This window comes from Ictalurus punctatus, chromosome 26 (assembly GCF_001660625.3).
Source record: "Ictalurus punctatus breed USDA103 chromosome 26, Coco_2.0, whole genome shotgun sequence".
Classification (NCBI taxonomy): Eukaryota; Metazoa; Chordata; class Actinopteri; order Siluriformes; family Ictaluridae; genus Ictalurus; species Ictalurus punctatus.
This window is the reverse complement of record NC_030441.2, coordinates 13,754,962-13,773,831: the sequence shown is the minus strand read 5'-3', so window position 1 is coordinate 13,773,831 and position 18,870 is coordinate 13,754,962. Positions and strand designations below refer to the sequence as shown.

At 38.6% G+C, this 18,870-nt stretch overlaps 3 protein-coding genes across 3 annotated transcripts; all 3 read left to right on the top strand.

The window, feature by feature from the left end:
• Positions 1-521: 521 nt before the first annotated feature.
• Positions 522-4,928, top strand: psmb12 (proteasome 20S subunit beta 12). Its single transcript, NM_001200982.1, is given in 6 exon segments — positions 522-657; positions 2,127-2,197; positions 2,349-2,480; positions 3,223-3,352; positions 3,936-4,080; positions 4,554-4,928. Coding segments are annotated over 6 exon segments (645 nt in total). The 5' UTR covers positions 522-618; the 3' UTR covers positions 4,682-4,928.
• Positions 4,929-6,557: 1,629 nt separating this feature from the next.
• psmb9a (proteasome 20S subunit beta 9a) lies at positions 6,558-9,911 on the top strand. The gene is made up of 6 exons (XM_017457195.3): positions 6,558-6,958; positions 7,189-7,256; positions 7,477-7,608; positions 8,816-8,945; positions 9,063-9,204; positions 9,309-9,911. The coding sequence occupies exons 1-6, from the start codon at positions 6,902-6,904 to the stop codon at positions 9,434-9,436; spliced, it is 657 nt and encodes a 218-aa protein (XP_017312684.1). The 5' UTR covers positions 6,558-6,901; the 3' UTR covers positions 9,437-9,911.
• Positions 9,912-11,266: 1,355 nt separating this feature from the next.
• On the top strand, positions 11,267-16,491 carry LOC108258487 (antigen peptide transporter 2). Its single transcript, XM_017457160.3, has 11 exons — positions 11,267-12,186; positions 12,266-12,380; positions 12,532-12,662; positions 12,829-13,034; positions 13,753-13,950; positions 14,102-14,230; positions 14,327-14,515; positions 14,921-15,094; positions 15,174-15,333; positions 15,685-15,821; positions 15,925-16,491. Exons 1-11 carry the CDS (start codon positions 11,688-11,690, stop codon positions 16,132-16,134), a joined length of 2,148 nt encoding a protein of 715 aa, XP_017312649.1. The 5' UTR covers positions 11,267-11,687; the 3' UTR covers positions 16,135-16,491.
• The last annotated feature ends 2,379 nt before the right edge of the window (positions 16,492-18,870 follow it).

Here is an 18,870-nt window from a genome sequence, read left to right as displayed (position 1 = left end):
AAGGATAAGCATGATAGAAGATGGATGAATGGAAATTTATTCCTAATGAGCAAGCCAGAGACGATGGTGGCAAGGAAAAACTCCCTGAGACGACATGAGGAAGAAACCTTGAAAGGAACCAGACTCAAAAGGGAACCCATCCTCATCTGGGTGACAAGAAACAGTGCAATTATAAATAATTCCCAATAAATGTGTACGATATGGTCAAAAAGGTGCAATTGTGTAACCAGGAAATTCATTATAGTTTTCACATGAAGTCTATTTTGTTGAATATGTGAATCATGACCCTGACCAGGATAAAGCACTTGTTGAAAATGAATGAATGAGTAATATTAATATTTAAAATACTGTCATTGATGGAATAGGAATTCACACTGCTTCATAGATTTTTTTTCTCGAAAATATAACCTGACACAAGTGCTTCAAGACGTGAAACTGCGTCATTTCCACAGAACACTTTGCAGCTTCCTGTTCATATGGAGGCAGGTTTGGCTGCAGTTACACTTATAGCCAGAGATGGCGCTGTAAACCTTTGTGTGATCGCAAGACACCGGGCTGACTCTTTGGATTTATAGTTTCCTGAAGCGAATCATCTAAAACTGCCACTTCTGTGTAACTATGGACCCAAAACCCCAGTCTAAAGGTGTCAGCACAGGTGTAAGTACGTCTTACTGTATCATTAATACAGGCTAGCGATAGAGGCTCATTTATGACTAGCGTAGACAGATGGACTTGAGGAAAACTCGAATAATCAAAGCAGAAACTGACCATGGAAAGCAAATCACATTATGAAGGCTACATTTTTTATTGTTCATTTGATGATTCGCTGCTATTTCTAGCGCTAATAAAGCGCAGTTTTGTCGAAACATATGTGTTTTCCTTGTGTTTAGTTACTTTCACTTTCATCTTGAGAAGCGCCTCTGTTTCCCTCTCAGAAAAAAGTACTAAACTGTACCTATCCTTGTGTCTGTGGTGGTACCCTCATACCCTCATGTGGTATGGTATTTATTTATTTATTTATTTTACTGATTTAAGGTACACAATTGGACATTAAGGACCTGTTGTAGGATAAGCTGTACAGAAAATGGATGGATGTACCATTTTTATACATTGAGGTTACACTACATGCACACTAAAAGATACATACTAAACAAAAAGGAAAGGTAGACTTTTAGTAGGAGAGTATGGAGTTCATTCATTCATTCATCTCCAGTATACTGCTTCCTCCTGATCACAGCTGTAGTGGTTTCGGATCCTGTACGGAATACACGCTGGACACCATTCCGTTACAGACCAGTACACTATGCACACACTCATTCACACCTAAGGGCAATTTAGCATAGCCAGTTGATCCACCACCACCATGGTGTCAGCACCATGTTTTTTCGGAGGTAGGAGGAAACCGGAGAACTCGGAGGAAACCTTCGTGGAAATAGGATACCATGCGAAACCCCACACAAACAGTATCCTGAGCTCAGAATTGAACTGCGGAGCCTGGAGCTGACAAAGGACGTGGCAATGTTAATTTCTGCATCACCGCGCTGCCTGTATCAGTGTTTTGCAGTATCATTAGGAGTTTAACTGTAATGTCATGATCCATTCATCCATCTATTTTCTATACCGCTTATCCTACAGGGTCGTGGGAGCCTATCCCAGGGAGCATGGGGCACAAGGCGGGGTACACCCTGAACGGGGGAAAATCCATCGCAGGGCACAATCAGATACACATTCACACACCCATTCATACACTACGGACACTTTGGACATGCCAGTCAGCCTACTGTGCAAGTCTTTGGACTGGGGGAGGAAACCAGAGTACCCGGAGGAAACCCCAGCAGCATGGGGAGAACATGCAAACCCTGCACACACAGGGCCGCGAACACACTTGTGCTATCTCCATATACGACACAATGTTAGCATCACTAACATGGATGGATCAGGATTGAGTCAAGACCAAGCGTTATGGGGGTCAAGTCTAAGTTTCAAAGCCAAGACTAGAATGCCCAAGTTTGTGACAATACAGTCAATACAGAAAATGTATCAAGACGGTGTGAAGGTCAATAGGAATTTTAATATACAGTATGTAAATTGTTTTTTAACTTGACACTCATGCCATTTTTTGACAGACTACCATAGTTGCAGTAAAGTACAATGGAGGTGTTATCATTGGTTCAGACTCCAGGGCCTCAGTTGGTGGGTGAGTATAAAAAAAATATTACTAAACTAGTATATTGTGTGTGATAAATGCTATATATAGACTGTGTTCAATAAACTCCTGACCTAAAGCTTATCTGTGTTTTCTGTTCTGTTGTGTGTGTGTGTGTGTGTGTGTGTTTTGAAATCTATAGGTCATATGTGTCATCTAAAGCCATTAACAAGCTGATACAGGTCCATGATCGGATATTTTGCTGCATTGCTGGTTCATTGGCAGATGCACAACATGTCACAAGAGTGGCCAAGTTTCAGCTGTCTTTCCACAGGTAATTATACGTAAACTTATTTAGATTTTGTAGTGTACAGTTGTTATAATCAATAGTCCAGAACTTCACTGTAAACTCTACTAAGAACAACAATATTTCATCTCATTTTAATCAGTTTGGACAGACTAGATTTGAAAAAAAATATTTTTGTGTGTGTGTGTGTGTGTGTGTGTGTGTGAGCACACTGAGCATGTTATTAGGAACACCTGTACAACTACTCATTTATACAGTTATGCATCAGCCAATCATGTGGCAGCAGTGCAGTACATACAATCATGCTCATACAGGTCAGCAGCTTCGGGTAATGTTCACAACAACCATCAGAATGTGGGAAAATGTGTTCTCAGAGATTTTCACTGTGGCATGATTGTTGGTGCCAGATGGGCTGGTTTGCGTTTTTCCATTCCTGCTGATCTCCTGGGATTTTCACGCACAACAGTATCTAGAGTTTACTCAGAATGGTGCAATAAAGAAAAAACATCAAGTGAGCAGTAATTCTGTGGACGGAAACGCTTTGTTGTTGAGAGAAGTCAACAGAGAATGGTCAGACTGGTTCAAGCTAACAGAACGCCTACAGTAACTCAGAAGACCACTTTGCCTATTTTATATCCTAGTTTCCCTTTAAAAAAAAAAAAAAATTACTGTTATAATTTGTATGTCTAGTTAAAACAATGAGTAAAGTAAAGTTGCTATTATTATTATTCATAGTGTTTCAATGTTTCCCAATGCCTTCTCTCTCTAGTATACAGATGGGCTCTCCTCCTTTGGTGAAAGCTGCAGCCACTGTGCTAAAGGAGCTGTGCTACAGTAATAGGGAAGATCTAGAGGCTGGTTTCATCACAGCAGGTTGGGACAAGAAGAAAGGGCCACAGGTATAACAGTGGTTTACAGCAGTGGTTTTCAAAGTGGGGGCCGCCAGGGGGCACCCTGGGGGCCTCAACAATTTGGTGTGAAAAATCACTCTCAGACAACCACACACACACAAAATCAATTCCTAATGTAATGTAATGTAAAGATGTATGATGTAATTATTAATAAGGGGGGATATATTCAGAAGTCTGTATTTTTAATGTGCTTTAAAGACATCTTGCAAAAGGGGGGCCTCGGTCAAATGTTAATGCCATTTGCGGGGCCTTGCCCTGGAAAAGTTTGGGAACCCCTGGTTTACAGTATGTACTCAGATAAAGACTGCAACTACAGACTCTGAAGAGATTCACAGATGACAGTAATTAATAAAGCTCAGATGGAGCCTGTGCAGTTACAGATTAAGTCCCCATTGGAAAGAGTTAATGACTTCTAGCCTAAATCAGACCATTAGAGACAGCATTGTAGATATACTAAGTATCCAGTACAGTATAATGACATATTAACATGCTGTTAAATCTGGCACCATAGCTACCTTTATATGTTTTCATTGTGTGTGTGTGTGTGTGTGTGTGTGTGTGTGTGTTTTAGGTGTACACAGTATCTATGGGAGGGATGCTGATTAGTCAACCCTTTACCATCGGTGGTTCTGGCAGCACGTATATATACGGCTACATGGATGCTAAGTACAAACCAGACATGAGCCGAGAGGAGTGCGTTCAGTTTGTTAAAAATGGTAATAAGCCCTTTTAAATTGGCTTATTTAAAGCATATTATTGAGTAACTACTATGAAAATAATAGGAAAACGTGTGCAGATTTGATAGTAAGAAATGTGTGAGGCTGGACCTGCCAGTGAGCCTGGGATTTTAAGGTGCTAACCAGCACTACAGAAAATTCAAAAACTGAATTACAGCTACAGAATTATTTAAATGTAATACTTAGTGGTGTGTATAAATTGTGTTGTAAAACAGACATTCTGGGACACTGCTGAATTCTAAAATTTGTTGACTAGCAGTATTATATCTTCAAATCAGCCTCCAGGGAATAATCTAAATGTGTTGTACAACATCTAGTTAAACATAATTATGTTGATATATTACCCTATGTTGCTAATGTTTAACACACTCACTGAATCTCTCTCTCTCTCTCTCTCTCTCTCTCTCTCTCTCTCTCTCTCTCTCTCTCTCTCTCTTTCTCTCCCTTTCCAGCTTTGGCATTGGCTATTGGCAGAGATAACGTGAGTGGTGGCATCGCTCATTTGGTGGTGATTACAGAAGGTGGAGTTGAACATGTGGTTGTTCCTGGTGATAAATTACCAAAGTTCAGTGATGAATAACTGTTAAAGAAACACAAGTAATCACTGCGTAACTACTGTGATATTCTGAACTGGTAAAGTGAGTACACTAATGTAGTAATGTAGTATACTTATTCAAGCCCATTTGCAAAGACAAAATGATTACTATTACAAAAACTCCCAATGTAAAGAGCATACAGTATGTAGTGAATAAAAAACCATTTGTCCTTTTGGGTACAGCCATGCTCAACATTAGATTTTCTAATAAAATTTCTTTTGCTTAAGAAAATGAAACAATTATCTCCTTTTGTGGTTTATTCGATTCAAATGTTTAACATTCTTTCACATTGCATTACATGTGAATAATGTCTCTATTCATGTTTGTGTTTTGCTCTCAAAATTATCATTGCTGAAATGTATCTATTCTTATGTAATTAGTAACTTACTGTGGTTTTTAAAAGTATTTACTAGACTCTTTCTTGCTGTTTCTCAATTATTTAAAAAAAACCCCAAAAAAACAAAAAAAAAAAACAGAAGTTTTTGTCCACTAGGTAATATGGAAAGTCCTAGAGCAAGAATTGATAACACCTGTCTGATTTCATACATTCTATTCACGTTTAGAAATAGTTTTGGATATCTCTTGTTTTAAAGCTTGTACTGAGATGGTGTTTACTGATTTTTATTTATTTATTTGTTTGCTTACTTTTTTGTATTTGTAACAGTCAGTTACTTTTCCACCATAACAGAGGTGTCAGGACAGGGGACAGTGTGCATTACTGTCCTCAGCAGCATGACAATCTGTGATTTTAATCTTATTAACTTCAAGAGAGAGAAAAAAGGAGAGGCTTTACAACTACTGTATCTTACAGCTAACCCTAACCCTACTGTAAGTGATAACACAGACTAGCTTGTCTCATGGATGTTCTACAACTTTAAATGTAATAATAAACATTAGTTAAATCATAAAAAAAATTTCATCATGGATTTTTTATGTTTAGCACAATGGCACAATGAGTAGTGGTGGTGTCTCACAACTCCAGGGTCTCTGGTCTGGATCCTCACCTCAGTTTATGTGCAGAGTTTTGCATGTTCTCTCTGTGTGGGTTTTCTCTGGTTTCTCCAGTTTCCTCCCACCTTCCAATAACATACAGGTAAGTGGATTAGCGATGCTAAATGAGGTGAGTGTATGAATGTGTGGTGTCCAGGTGAAGGGGTGTCACCATTTGCATACAGTGTTTCCAATTGCTGTGACATATGAGGAATAAAATGCTTCAAGACATGCTATCATTTTAAAATAATCACCATTGTGTCTTATTCTATTCATAACTAGTTCACATATTAAACTAGTAACCATGCTTAGTAAGGAAAATATTGTGTTCATGTATTTGGTGATATATATATATATATATATATATATATATATATATATATATATATATATATATATAATATACCTATTTTGTCTCGCAACCCTGTTGGGGGAAAAAAAGAAGATAGAAACCATCACAGAAATTCCAATAGTTTCCACTACAAACACCTTTACAACCCATCAGCCAACAATTAAAACCATTACCATTATTGGTCCTTAAAGTTATCCACTAGACATAACATGCCACCAATAGAAGGCAACAAATTACCAGTAGACATCCACAGGGACCATTACAGTTTCCATTAAAACCAATACAATTCCCATTATAACCATTAAAACCATTGCAAAGTCTATGATGGCTTCTATTGTTGTTGTTGTTGTTTTTTTTGCTTGTTTGTTTCCAAAGCAGCTTTCATTCTCTTCTCTTCCTGGGTCAGGTATTCACACTGAATGAGCCTTTTTCATAAGGTTTATTACACCGGTGTATTACATTTTTCATGAATGTCAGTTGAATAGTTTATACAGGTGTTAGCTGTTAGCATCGGCAGTGCTTCCAGACAGGCACAAGTTACTTTCGTTTTCAACTCGCGAAGTGAAAGGGGAAACAACGAACAGCTCCTGAGGAAAATCCTAGGCCTTGTTATTTATTTATTTTTATTTTTAAACCAGGGCTACTTTTTAAAGCTTTAAACCTGTTGTGTTCAGGTGTTTGGTAGCGAGACCGCTGGTACTGTTGTAGTTTCTCGGCTTCGCCTCATATCGAGTTTCTCGCGCTTTCTGTTCTGCTTGGAGTCGGGGCGCGCGCTGTTTCTGTGTGTGTGAGTGTGTGAGTGTATGTGTGTGTGTCCCCATAGTCGGAGTTGAGCTGATTTAAGGCTAAAGCAAGCATCATAATGTTGGAGGAATCTTCATCGCAACCAGGCTGGCTAAGTGAAGAAGTCAAAACCGGGGTAAATAATCTAGTCTAATCTACTGAGTCGTTTTAATCAGATGTTGTTTAGGCTAACAGATGCATCTTACATTGTACTTTTATATACAAAAGAAAGTGACCTGGTCAGATATGATATTCTATACATGTGTATATCACTTGTCTAGGTTTATTCTGCATTCATTTTTGTGAGACTGTAATGCACAGGCATGATATTAGGTGTTAATCCTGACACGCCATTTTTCTTTCCAGACTACAATCATAGCGATTGCGTTTGCAGGCGGAGTTGTTCTCGGCTCCGACTCACGTGTGTCTGCTGGGTAAGAGATTCATCTCAATATTAAGTTAAATTTCACAAAGACAGGGTGATTTATAGGACACTATGACCGTCCTGATGAGCTCTGAGAGATTCAGTTGGACAGGCTTTAGTTATGCTTTCATGCATCTTCCTAATATGAACTCTGCAAGAATATGAAAAGTCTTGTTCCTTGCTTAAACATAACAGTATCATACTCATCAGTTTTTATTTATTTCTTGTAGGGAGTCAGTGGTGAATCGAGTTATGAACAAACTCTCTCAACTACATGACAAGATCTACTGTGCTCTGTCCGGGTCAGCTGCTGATGCCCAGACCATCGCTGAGATAGTCAACTACCAACTGGATGTGCACAGGTACTAATCACCTTCACAATTCTGTACTCTTACATTCCTGGACCTGACACCCCTGCTACAAAAAAACAAACAAACAATAGAAACCATTATAGAAATTCTAATGGTGTCACGTATTCCTTGCAATGAAGGTAGGACGGATGCAGGTAAGAGTTTAATGAGGGATAGACAGGCAGACAAATCCAATACACGAGACAATAGCGAGGTCAAGAAACAGGCAATTGGCAAACGGGCATAAACAGGGCAAGGCTAGAATCGCGAAGGAGAAACAGGAATAAGATCAAGACCCATGAAACAAAACGAGGAACAGGGTAATATCATTTGGTATAGTGGTAACACTAATACTTTGCAAAGACATTGAAGAAAACAGTCTCTTTATACTGTGGAGTGAGTGTGTGAAATTGGATACAGGTGTGATTAGAATGAATGAGTGTTCTGGGAATTTCAGTCCATGGCGGCCATGTTTGTAGACCGCAGTGCAGGATGGGAAATGTACACACTGGTTTGCTGTGATATGACAAGTGGTTTCCACTACAAATATAAATGTATTGTGTTTTGGGTCATATTCTATTAGGATTTAATGTTTTGTTTTGGTTTCCACTAGACATAAACATGTCACAGATAGAATCCAACACATTACCAGTAGAGACCCATATGGACCATATGGATAAATATTTTAGGATTCTCTTCTTACATTATACCCTTTTAGCTGAAAACATGTTTCAGGTGTCTTTAGCCCTGAGTTAATAGGATGTTACCAAATTCACACCGAATTTGAAACTTTTCCATGTAGCTGCTAAAATTTCCACATACCTTATTACTCAAGCACTCAATTAGTTTATTATCTACTTGCCATGAGATATGATACACCTGTTTTGGCTGTATTGTTGAAATGAATCTGTTTACCTACGATCTTGCTTCAATTAACTTTTGACTACAACAGTGATATATACTCACAATTTGGTTTGCAATAATACAGCTTAACATGCATCTACAATATGAGCAAAGTCTTATAAGTTAGCTTGCCAGGTTTATAACATGAAGATTCTGATAATGCTTCTGTAAATTTTTTTTTTTTTTTTTCGCCAGATGACTGGTCATTTAATTGAATTGGGAAATGCATACTTTATGAATCACAGATTATACATTGTTTTGCCTTGATGGACCTTTATTTAGTTTATTTGTGCATGTCTGTGTATTTGTGCAATAGTATTGAGGTGGAAGAAGACCCTCTGGTTCGCTCAGCTGCCACGTTAGTGAAGAACATTTCCTACAAGTACAAAGAGGAGCTATCTGCACATCTGATTGTTGCAGGTTGGGACAAGAGAGGTGGGGGACAGGTGAGTGACAAACTACTGATTTGAATGGTGTAGCTATACTGAAAATGTAAAGTGTACGTCTATGCTTAACATACACAGTATGTCCTAAATTGCTGCTGTGTGTTTACATATTTATAGGTGTATGTGACGTTGGATGGCTTACTGTCTCAGCAGCCATTTGCTATTGGTGGCTCTGGTAGTTCATACATCTATGGGTTTGTTGATGCAGAATACCGGAAAGGCATGACACGAAAAGAATGCCAGAAGTTTGTTGTAGAAGGTACCATTTTTTATAAACCTGTGCATCATTACAGAACAGAAAAACAGAAATATGCCGTCTAGATGATTTCTTAATCGTACGTCATTTCTGTTCTCTCTTTCTAGCACTGACCCTTGCTATGGGCAGAGATGGTTCTAGTGGAGGTGTGGCTTACCTTGTTACCATTGATGAAAAGGGAGCAGAGGAGAAGTGTATTCTGGGAAATGAACTACCTACATTTTTTGATGAGTAAAAAAAAAGAGTGTATAGGCAAAACAGTGTTGTTGGGTTTGTTAAACACTGCTTTTTTCTCTTTATTAGGCACACCTATCATGTCAGTTAACCCTATTACAATCTTTCCACAGACAATTTTGTACTAATCTTCCTTGAGCCCTTTACATTCAGTCACTTTCATGTCCAGATGAGCACTATTAAATGGAGATTATTGGCTGTAGACTTAACCCAGCAGTAATATTGAGGTGTTTAAAAAGCCCAGCAATGCTGTTGGACATGGTCCACTTGTAGCAGCGCCACACACTACCATGTCAGTGTCACTGCTACGCTGAAATTGGTCCATCAATAAAATATTTGGTCAGTCAGCAGCTGTATATCTACAAAATTCAGCTATGTGGTACTTTGACCTAATACACTGGCAGTGTTTTCATGTTGACCTTAAGATTCATTAGTTTAATTTAAAAGTGTCACAAATAAATACAGTTCCACAACCATTTCATGTATTGATTTTTTTTTCTTTTTGGCCCTGGCCAAATTAATTGTCATCAAGTTTAGATACTACAGAATAAAATGGGAGGCACAGAAGTTAACATTGCTGCCTTGTGGCTTGAGGGTCCCTGGTTCTAACTTGAGCTGATGTTACTGTATGGAGTTTCTCTATGGGTTACTGTATGGAGTTTCACATTTTTCGTCCTGTGTCCACTTGGGTTTCCTCCAGGTTCTCTGGTTTCCTCCAGCATACATGCCAACAGGTGGACTGACTATGATATATTGCCCCTAGGAGTTAAAGAGTGTGTGAATGTGTGTGTGTGTTTGTGCATGGTGCCCTACGATGCACTGGTGTCACCTTCAGGGTGTTACCCTGCCTCCTACCCAGTGGCCCTGTATCCACCACAACCCTGAAAAGGACGAAGCACTTACTGAAGATGAATGAACAAATGTATTGCTTCTTTGTCTGTATCTTCAAGGGTATGTTGATATAGTATATCTTTAAAAAGGTACACCACATGCACTTTTCTAGGTAAAATATATTAAGGTACAAAAGTATGTACCACGACAATGAAATGTACAGTTTCATACTGTTTTTTTTGTTTGTTTGTTTTTGAGAGTGCAAACATTAGAATAAAAGAAATAATTATCAAAGCAGGCATGTGCAGTTTTTTCAGTTAAAATAATGGAAAGTCAAAGTCTTATTTGTCACAGTTGACACATGGAAAACTGCACATTGAAATTCTTCTAGAATTTCCACTAACAAATACTGGACATGTACAGTATTAACACGTAGTGTTGTGTCTTTGTGTTAGACTGCAACTTAAGAAAAATAAAGGAGACACTCGGAGGTAAAAATTAACTTGTGTATTAACCAGAGCAAGAGCGAACAACATATCAATGCGCATGGCTAATTAAAAATCAGAAGTCAATGCTAAGGGGAGTGATTCCACTTAAAGAAGTAGGTCCACTCTATACACTACACGTAGCATCTACAGGGTGTCCCAGACAGTGCTAATTTCCCCTATGTATATAAAATAAATAATAAACTTTCAGTGTAAAAAATACACAAGAGATACTCAAAATATACATAAATGTATTTGGACAAGGTACATACTAATTTCTGCAATGCACAAAGCATTGTATACAAAAATACTTCTGTGCAAACTATGCTGTCACTGACTGTTTAAGAGTCTGTTTGGCTTGGGGAAAATAACTGGATGCTTAGTGTTTAAAAGTGTGCGTGAGATATAAATCTGTTTTGTTCCTTTAAGGTGACTCATCAGTTGCTAGGTAGACCTGAAATGAACAGGTTTGGAACAGGCTTCCTCTATGGCTGCAAACAGGAAGCCAAGGTTTTATCGCCTCCCCACGGTGAAAACCTGGAATTATTTTAACACTGCGCACATCTTTTACAAACACGTATGTTAAAACTATATATATATATATATATATATATATATATAGCCTAGGTGCATTTATTTACATGGGTACGCTATTAAAATAGTAGCATGATCTAGCTTATATTTTACATAACGTTAAGTCTGTGCGTATTATTATTTATTCTGCGGTCATTTCTGACAGTTGGAAAACCCCTGTAAAGAATATGAAATTGAAAGTAAACTGTAGGGAAAGACTGGGGAATACCTTTATTTAGACCTGATCTATCTGCGGAAATACAAGCCGGATAAAATCGATTTAGTTATAAACACGAGCGCTTTGAATCTGAGGCGCCATTGAATTAATAGCGACACTTCAGCGGTTCATACACAGGCTACAATATGTCCAAACTTTTGGTGGCTGCTCTTGCTGTGTTCTCGGATTTGGTCATGGTCTATGTGCTGGACTTGGTAGGCACACACTTGAGAGGTGAAGTGAGGAGTTTGGATGGTGGAGCTGACTTGGTGAGGCAGTGGACTGAGGCTGTGCTGAGATGCTCATTGCTCTGCTCAGTCTTCTACTGGAGTGATGTGAGAGGGCAGCTGATGAAGAGATGGGTCATGGCCCACTGTTTTATCACTCCTGTGTATGAAACAGGTCGCTTAACTCTGTTGGGTATCTGGCCACTGGAGAAGTTTGCAATGTGGCTGGTCGGCAGTGTGGCTGCTGCTTTGGGATGCCTGTTTTGGGAGACACTCTTGCCAGAGTCTAATGGGGAAAGCAGCAGCAAAGAGAAGAAGCAGAAAGCTCGAGTGCTCTTCATGAGAGTGATCCGCTTCTACAGACCTGACTACCTGTTCTTAATCTCAGCATCTGTCTTTCTAGCCCTAGCTGTCCTTTGTAAGTAATATTGTGAATCATTTTCAGTGATGTTTGAATGAAGTGCCCATGCTCAGGTGAGATGTTCTTGTGTTTACAGGTGAGATGTTTATTCCACTGTACACAGGAAAGTTGATCGATATCCTGCAGACCAATTACAGCTGGGATGAATTTCTTTCAGCAATAATATTAATGACGTTTTTCTCTTTTGGAAGGTCAGTAAATGACACGGCATTTGATATACTTATGTGACCAACACTATCACTTACACAGTATTCATGTAAAAAGTCATATTGCCATATTCTGTATAACTGTTAATAGGATGAACATTATTTTGTTAATAAACCGTTTTCAATCCATCTTCAGTTCTTTCAGCGCAGGCTGCCGAGGAGGCCTCTTCATGTGTGCTATTGGCAGCTTTATTTGTAGAGTGAAGCATCGACTGTTCAGCTGCTTGCTTAAGCAGGAAATCAGCTTCTTTGAGACTACAAAGACAGGTAGACGTTTATGCATTCCCATCACCACCAGTTTTTAATAACTAAAGGCTCCCTAAAGCTAATATATTTATAAATATTGCCTGCTCATTAATTTGTGCGAATTCCTCTGCTTCTGCTACTCTATTGGAGTATCTAACTTGGCTGACCTTGTGGTATTTTTCTGCAGGTGACATCACATGCAGACTGTCGACAGACACCAATCTCATGGCGCGAGCTGTAGCCCTAAATGTGAACGTCCTTCTGCGAACCCTGATTAAGACCCTGGGGATGCTGTACCTAATGGTTAGCCTCTCGTGGAAGCTCACTGTACTGATGCTGCTGGAGACGCCTTTGACTGGCCTTCTACAGAACATCTATGACACACATTACCAGGTACTGATCAAATTATGTAAGATATAACCTTTTTCCATGTGTGGACCCATTTCCTAGAAGATTAATCTGTACCATGCTAAGAATCAGACTATTTAGAATATTCTTTGTCTTTAAATGGAGTAAGTGTTTAATGTACACCAATGGCACACGTCCTCGAATGAATATACACTAAATAAACTAAATAATAGTCTAGACTTTTTTTTTTTTTTTTTTAAACTGCCATTGTGGCTTTGAAATCTCAAGCCAGTGAAGCACTGATTCCTGAAAACATCCCATAACACTTGTATGTAGTGTTCTAGAGGGCCAACACAAGAACATGTCCAAAGCAAAGGCGTTTCCATCTCACAGCTCCAGGGTCCGCGATTTGTTCCTGAGCTCTGGTTACTGTCTATGTTGAGTTTAGCTTGTTCTCTGTGTTCTCTGGTTCTCTGGTTTCTTCCTAAAAACATGCAAGTAAGTCAATTGGTGACTCTAAATTGCCCCTAGGTGTGAATGTGTGTGCCCTTGGATATTTCCACCTCGAGTCCACTGTTCTTAATAGGCTTCGGATGCATTGTGACCCTGACCAGGATAAAGCACTTACTGAAGATGAATGAATAAACACCTGCTCCATTGTTTTACCCTGAAACAATACAGCATTTTGCAGCAATTCAAATGTTTAAAATTGTTTAAGCATTATAATATTCCTCAGTTCTATTTAAATTTTGACCTCCAATAGAGTCTCTCAAAGAAGGTGCAGGACTCCATAGCAAGGGCAAATGATGCTGCGGGAGAGGCTGTGTCAGGCATCAGGACAGTAAAGAGCTTTAACGCAAAGCAGAGTGAGAAGTGTCGCTATGATGAGCGGCTGATGGACACACATAATATAAAGACTCAGCGGGACACAGTCAGAGCAGTGTACCTGCTGGTAAGAAGGGTGAGTATGAAATGAGGCATAGCCAGTTTTTTTTAAAAAACTTCTTCCTTCTTTCCTGTTTTCTTCAAAGCTAAATTTCCACATTTCAGGGACAGTTTGTAGAGTCCAAAGTGTAATTATTTATGTAAGCGCTTGTGTGTGTTATTTGCAGCTCACAGAGTTGGGAGTGAAGGTGGCTATGTTATACTATGGTCGCCTGTTTGTGACATATGGACAGATGACCACAGGAAATCTGGTCTCATTCATCCTCTACCAGACTAATCTTGCACAAAACATTAGGGTACGGCTACATTTGAAACAGAAAGGTTTAGAACTGCTGACCTAAAACTTTATAGATAAAGAGCTCTACAAATTTAATCTGCTTGATCCCTTTCAGACTTTGATTTACATATTTGGAGACATGTTGAACTCTGTGGGTGCTGCTGGGAAGGTGTTTGAGTACCTGGACCGCAAGCCTGAAGTGAGCACAGATGGGACCCTGGAGCCAGAGGAATTGAAAGGACACGTCAGCTTCCAGAACATCACATTCTCATATCCAACACGCCCTGACTGCAGTGTGCTGAAGGTGTTTATAACAACTCGACAGCTATATACAGATATAAGTTCACAGCACTTAAAACAAATAAAAGTACATATTAATCAATCACATTGACAAACACCGGATAAATGTTTTGTTCATTTTCAGAAATAGTATTTAACAAATCTGTGTAGGATGAGTGGTAGCTAGAGTGTCTCTAATTATGCAAGAATATGCTGCTTAAAGCTAGCATGTTGCTATTCTCGTTGGGCACAAGGCAATTTTTCTGCATGCTCATTTGCATAAATTAATGTCCTTACAGTATGTAGTTGGAGCAGCACAAACGCTCCAGCATTCAAAATCTGCAGACACAATGGGATTTAATGTGTTGCAATTTCTGGGAAAATGTACATTAAATGGACTACCTTAAATAAATAAATGTGTTTGATTCAGGACTTCAGTTTGGAGCTGAAGCCCGGTAAAATGACTGCCCTGGTGGGGAGTTCCGGTGGTGGGAAAAGCACTTGTGTCAGTCTGCTGCAGAGGTTTTACCAGCCTCAGCATGGACATGTCCTACTAGATGGACAGCCCCTGCAGAACTACCAGCACAAATACCTGCACAGCAAGGTAATGCCAAACATTTATAATAAGATCCACAGTTTGTGTAGATCACAGAGATTGCATTGGTAATTATTATCTTTTGCAGATTGTTGCGGTGGGCCAGGAGCCTGTTCTCTTCTCAGGTACCATACGGGACAATATTGCTTACGGATTGTCAGACTGTTCAATCAAGAGAATTGAGGAAGCAGCACGCAAAGCCAATGCACATGAATTCATCTGCCAGTTCCCGAAAGGTTATGACACAGGTATGATACACTTGAACAGACTTTGAATAAACTTCGCGTTAACAGTGCACCAGACAGCACCAAAATATTGCTTAAAATAATTTTTAATGTGTTATGTAATATAGGTTGAATATAAATAGAAAGTTGTATTGTCTATGTCTTTACTGGGGGTCACATTTTTATGGCAGGGTGTCTTAAAATTGTCACTGAATTGTCATAAGCTTAGAATTGCAAGGTTTTTGAAATGTCATGTTTAATTGTAGTCATGATCACATGAACACAGTTGCTATTTGTCATCTTGCAAAATAATGCATAGGTGTAAATGGAGATTGAAATGTGGTTAAAATAATATTTTGAATAAACGTTTTTCAGATGTAGGGGAACGAGGAAGTCTTCTTGGGAGCAGTCAGAAGCAGCGCATTGCGATTGCCAGAGCTCTAATCAGACAGCCACAGGTTATATTACTGGATGAGATCACAAGCTTTCTGGACCCTAAAAGTGAACAAACGGTATACATGCACACATACTGCATACACACATAAATACAGACTGCATCCAGGATAACAAGATTTAAAACAAGCTTTAACAACAACCTTTAAAATGTTTACTCAGGTCCAACAAGCTCTGGCCAACTGCCCCAAACAGACCTTACTGGTGATTGCACACAGACTGAAGACCATTGAAAAGGCGGACCAGATTGTTGTGATTGATCAGGGGGTGATTGAGGAGCAAGGAGGTCACCAGGAACTTATGGAAAAAGAGGGATATTACTACAAAATGAAAGAAAAACTCTTTACTGAAAATAATCATAATACCAGTTAATGTGAAAGAAAAAGACACGCAAGTCTTTGAACCTTAAAAAATTGACACCTCACACCTCATCACTCTAGAATACAACCATAATAAAACTTTGCAATAGATATCATTGACAATCTGCATCTTTTCACGTTTTCTTTGTTAGTTCAATGTTAGACTTTGTTACTTGACCATTTTCAATATTGTATTTCTGTATTATTGTATTATAATTTAATTATTCTGCCAAGCTAGCACTGTAAAAAGAAAATCTGCTGTTGTGTGTAAAAAGTTGCAAATAGTGGAGGAAAATAAAATATTGCTGTTTTTTTATGTACACATATTGAATACATAAATAAATAGCTAAGTAATTACGTATTTATTACTAATGACAGTATTAATATTTCTGTTGTCCTTGTAAAAACACATTATGGTGTTATGGAGTTTTGCCTCTTGCTAATTTGGGTCACCTGTCTGCCAGTTATTTAAACTGACTCCACAAATATTAAATTTTCTGTCCCTGGAATAACGCTGGTTGTGTGTGGTATTTCATGTTCATTTTTAGAAACAATACTGCTGATTAAAGATGAAAACAGCAATAAGGCCAACTAATCTAAAGCGGCTTAATCAGCAAAGGTTTACTACTATTGCTTCTGTCTTGTTGTTGCATGGTGACAATAAGAACTAGTCTGGGAAACTAGCCAGCTGTGACATGTGATTTTTCAGAAACACCCAGGCTGGCAAACCTGTTTTAAACTGCATTTGGCAACATTGGTGTTGTGGTCGTCATTTTGTGAGATAACCAAATTGTCTTTGGTAGCAACAAAATGGCTGAGAATCAGAACTGGAACAGGTCGGTGCAGAAAATAAAACTGATGAGGTAACAAACAAAAAAGTATTGAAGTGCATACCTAGTATTAAAGTGCAACAAGTATTAAAATCCATACCTTTAATTTCATATAATATAACTCACAGTGCTGTGAAATGATCACTGAGTGCCAAGTCTTAGCTCAGGGGAAAGTTCCTGCAGTTTTTCTATCTGAAAAGGTTTGGCTCTTTGTCCTGATCACATGACTCCACCATGCCCTACTGAATACAATCTGGAGAGAGGGAGGAAGAAAGAGCTGGCTACAATGCGTAGTAAAATCTGTACTATTTCAAAATGTCACACAACAATGTTCCTTTTATTGTTCATCTTAATGTTCTATGTACTTGCTGTCTGCAAATTATATTTTTTCTTACGTAATGTGCATTTTCTTTGTGCCATTTAGCATCAGTCTTCTTTCTCACAAAAATCATACATCTTGTTTTATTAGTTCTTAGTTTTACAATTAGTTTGTTAATAATAACATTATTACTATTCATTGTTGGTTTCAAACCTTGATAGCTAGGCACTTTTCTTTAATAAATAAATAAATAAAAGCTCCACTGTATAATAATTCTGTGTTGACACCACCATAGGAACAATTTTGGGAAACAGAAACTTTTGAACATATTTTCACGGGACAAATTGGTGTCAATTTTACTGCCAGCAAACTCCAAGCTCCATAACTTCTGCTGCAGACCAGAAACTTCTGGGGTAGACATTTCCATACTAAACTTTGCTGATTTGCCAAACACAAACATTTGTGATGAAAGGTGTAGATCACAGAAGCTTGCACACATGCCAACATGCACATGTCCAAATTCTAATAATGTGTTGTTCAGATCTATGTTGTTGTGAAAATGATGACTGAATAAGCAAGGAAATATATAAAGCACTGTTGCGTTTGGAATGAATCTCCAGCAACACTCACCCCAACCCGGAACTAGTACAAAAACAAAATTGTTTAATAAAAACCAGTTTAAGGATCAGGTTTGGCAGACGAGTTTTGGCAGGGAATCTCTATCCATGTGGTTCTCTGCTGCCATCTTGTGGTCGACTCATGTTGTGCGCGTGAACATACTGTAAACTGCACATTCTGATGGGAATTTGAGTGTGGCCGTGTCTTCAAAACTGAGGGGTGGGAATGGTTGTTACTCATTAGTGATGGAAAGAAATGAAAGAACATTAATTATAGTGTGAATATGAAAGGGTGTAGAGTGACAGGCCGATTATTTACTGTAGAGGAGAGAAAAGGAGCAGTGGAACTATAGATTTGACCAAAATCCCCCATAGGAGTTCAACCCTAGTTGATTTCTAGTGACTGTGAAGGCCATAGTATATGATTTATATCATTTTCATATTCATCAAGCCATTCAGTGATCCCTCATGCCCTGCGGATAGGGAAATCATCATCCTGGAAGATACCACAACTATGGGCATAGAAATGTTATACGATAAAGCTGATCAGCCAAAAGAACTTTGTATTGATCTGCACTGACCCCTTACACTTATCTCTAAGGAGAACAGCAATTGAGGGAAAATCTTTTGGAAGAATGGTGTTCATCCCTCCAGTACAGTTCAAGAGACTAAAATGGCACATTGAATTTGTTTGAGTGGTGGTACAATACCTTACCAAGACACTTTATGTGAGGGTTTTGCTTTAATTTGTCACCCTTCTGTGACTGCAGTGTACTTAGAGTAAGTGATTATCATAGATATAGTAAAAGTTAAGGAAACCACACAACGTTTACAGAGAAGCAGGATATTTCAGACAAATAGTTGTTGTTTTTTTTAAATCAGCTGATAAGATAGATTGATTGAAAACACATGACTCTAATTTTAGCTTCAAATGAACTGCTAATCTTAGAGGTTCAGATACTTTTGCCACTCACAAACATGTA

Coding starts and splice junctions, on each gene's coding strand:
- psmb9a (XM_017457195.3), top strand. CDS start 6,902: ATGTTGGAGGAATCTTCATCGCAACCAGGCTGGCTAAGTGAAGAAGTC. Junction 6,959..7,188: donor GTGAAGAAGTCAAAACCGGG/GTAAATAATCTA, acceptor TTTTCTTTCCAG/ACTACAATCATAGCGATTGC. Junction 7,609..8,815: donor TACCAACTGGATGTGCACAG/GTACTAATCACC, acceptor TTTGTGCAATAG/TATTGAGGTGGAAGAAGACC.
- LOC108258487 (XM_017457160.3), top strand. CDS start 11,688: ATGTCCAAACTTTTGGTGGCTGCTCTTGCTGTGTTCTCGGATTTGGTC. Junction 12,381..12,531: donor ACGTTTTTCTCTTTTGGAAG/GTCAGTAAATGA, acceptor ATCCATCTTCAG/TTCTTTCAGCGCAGGCTGCC. Junction 14,231..14,326: donor ATCTTGCACAAAACATTAGG/GTACGGCTACAT, acceptor GATCCCTTTCAG/ACTTTGATTTACATATTTGG.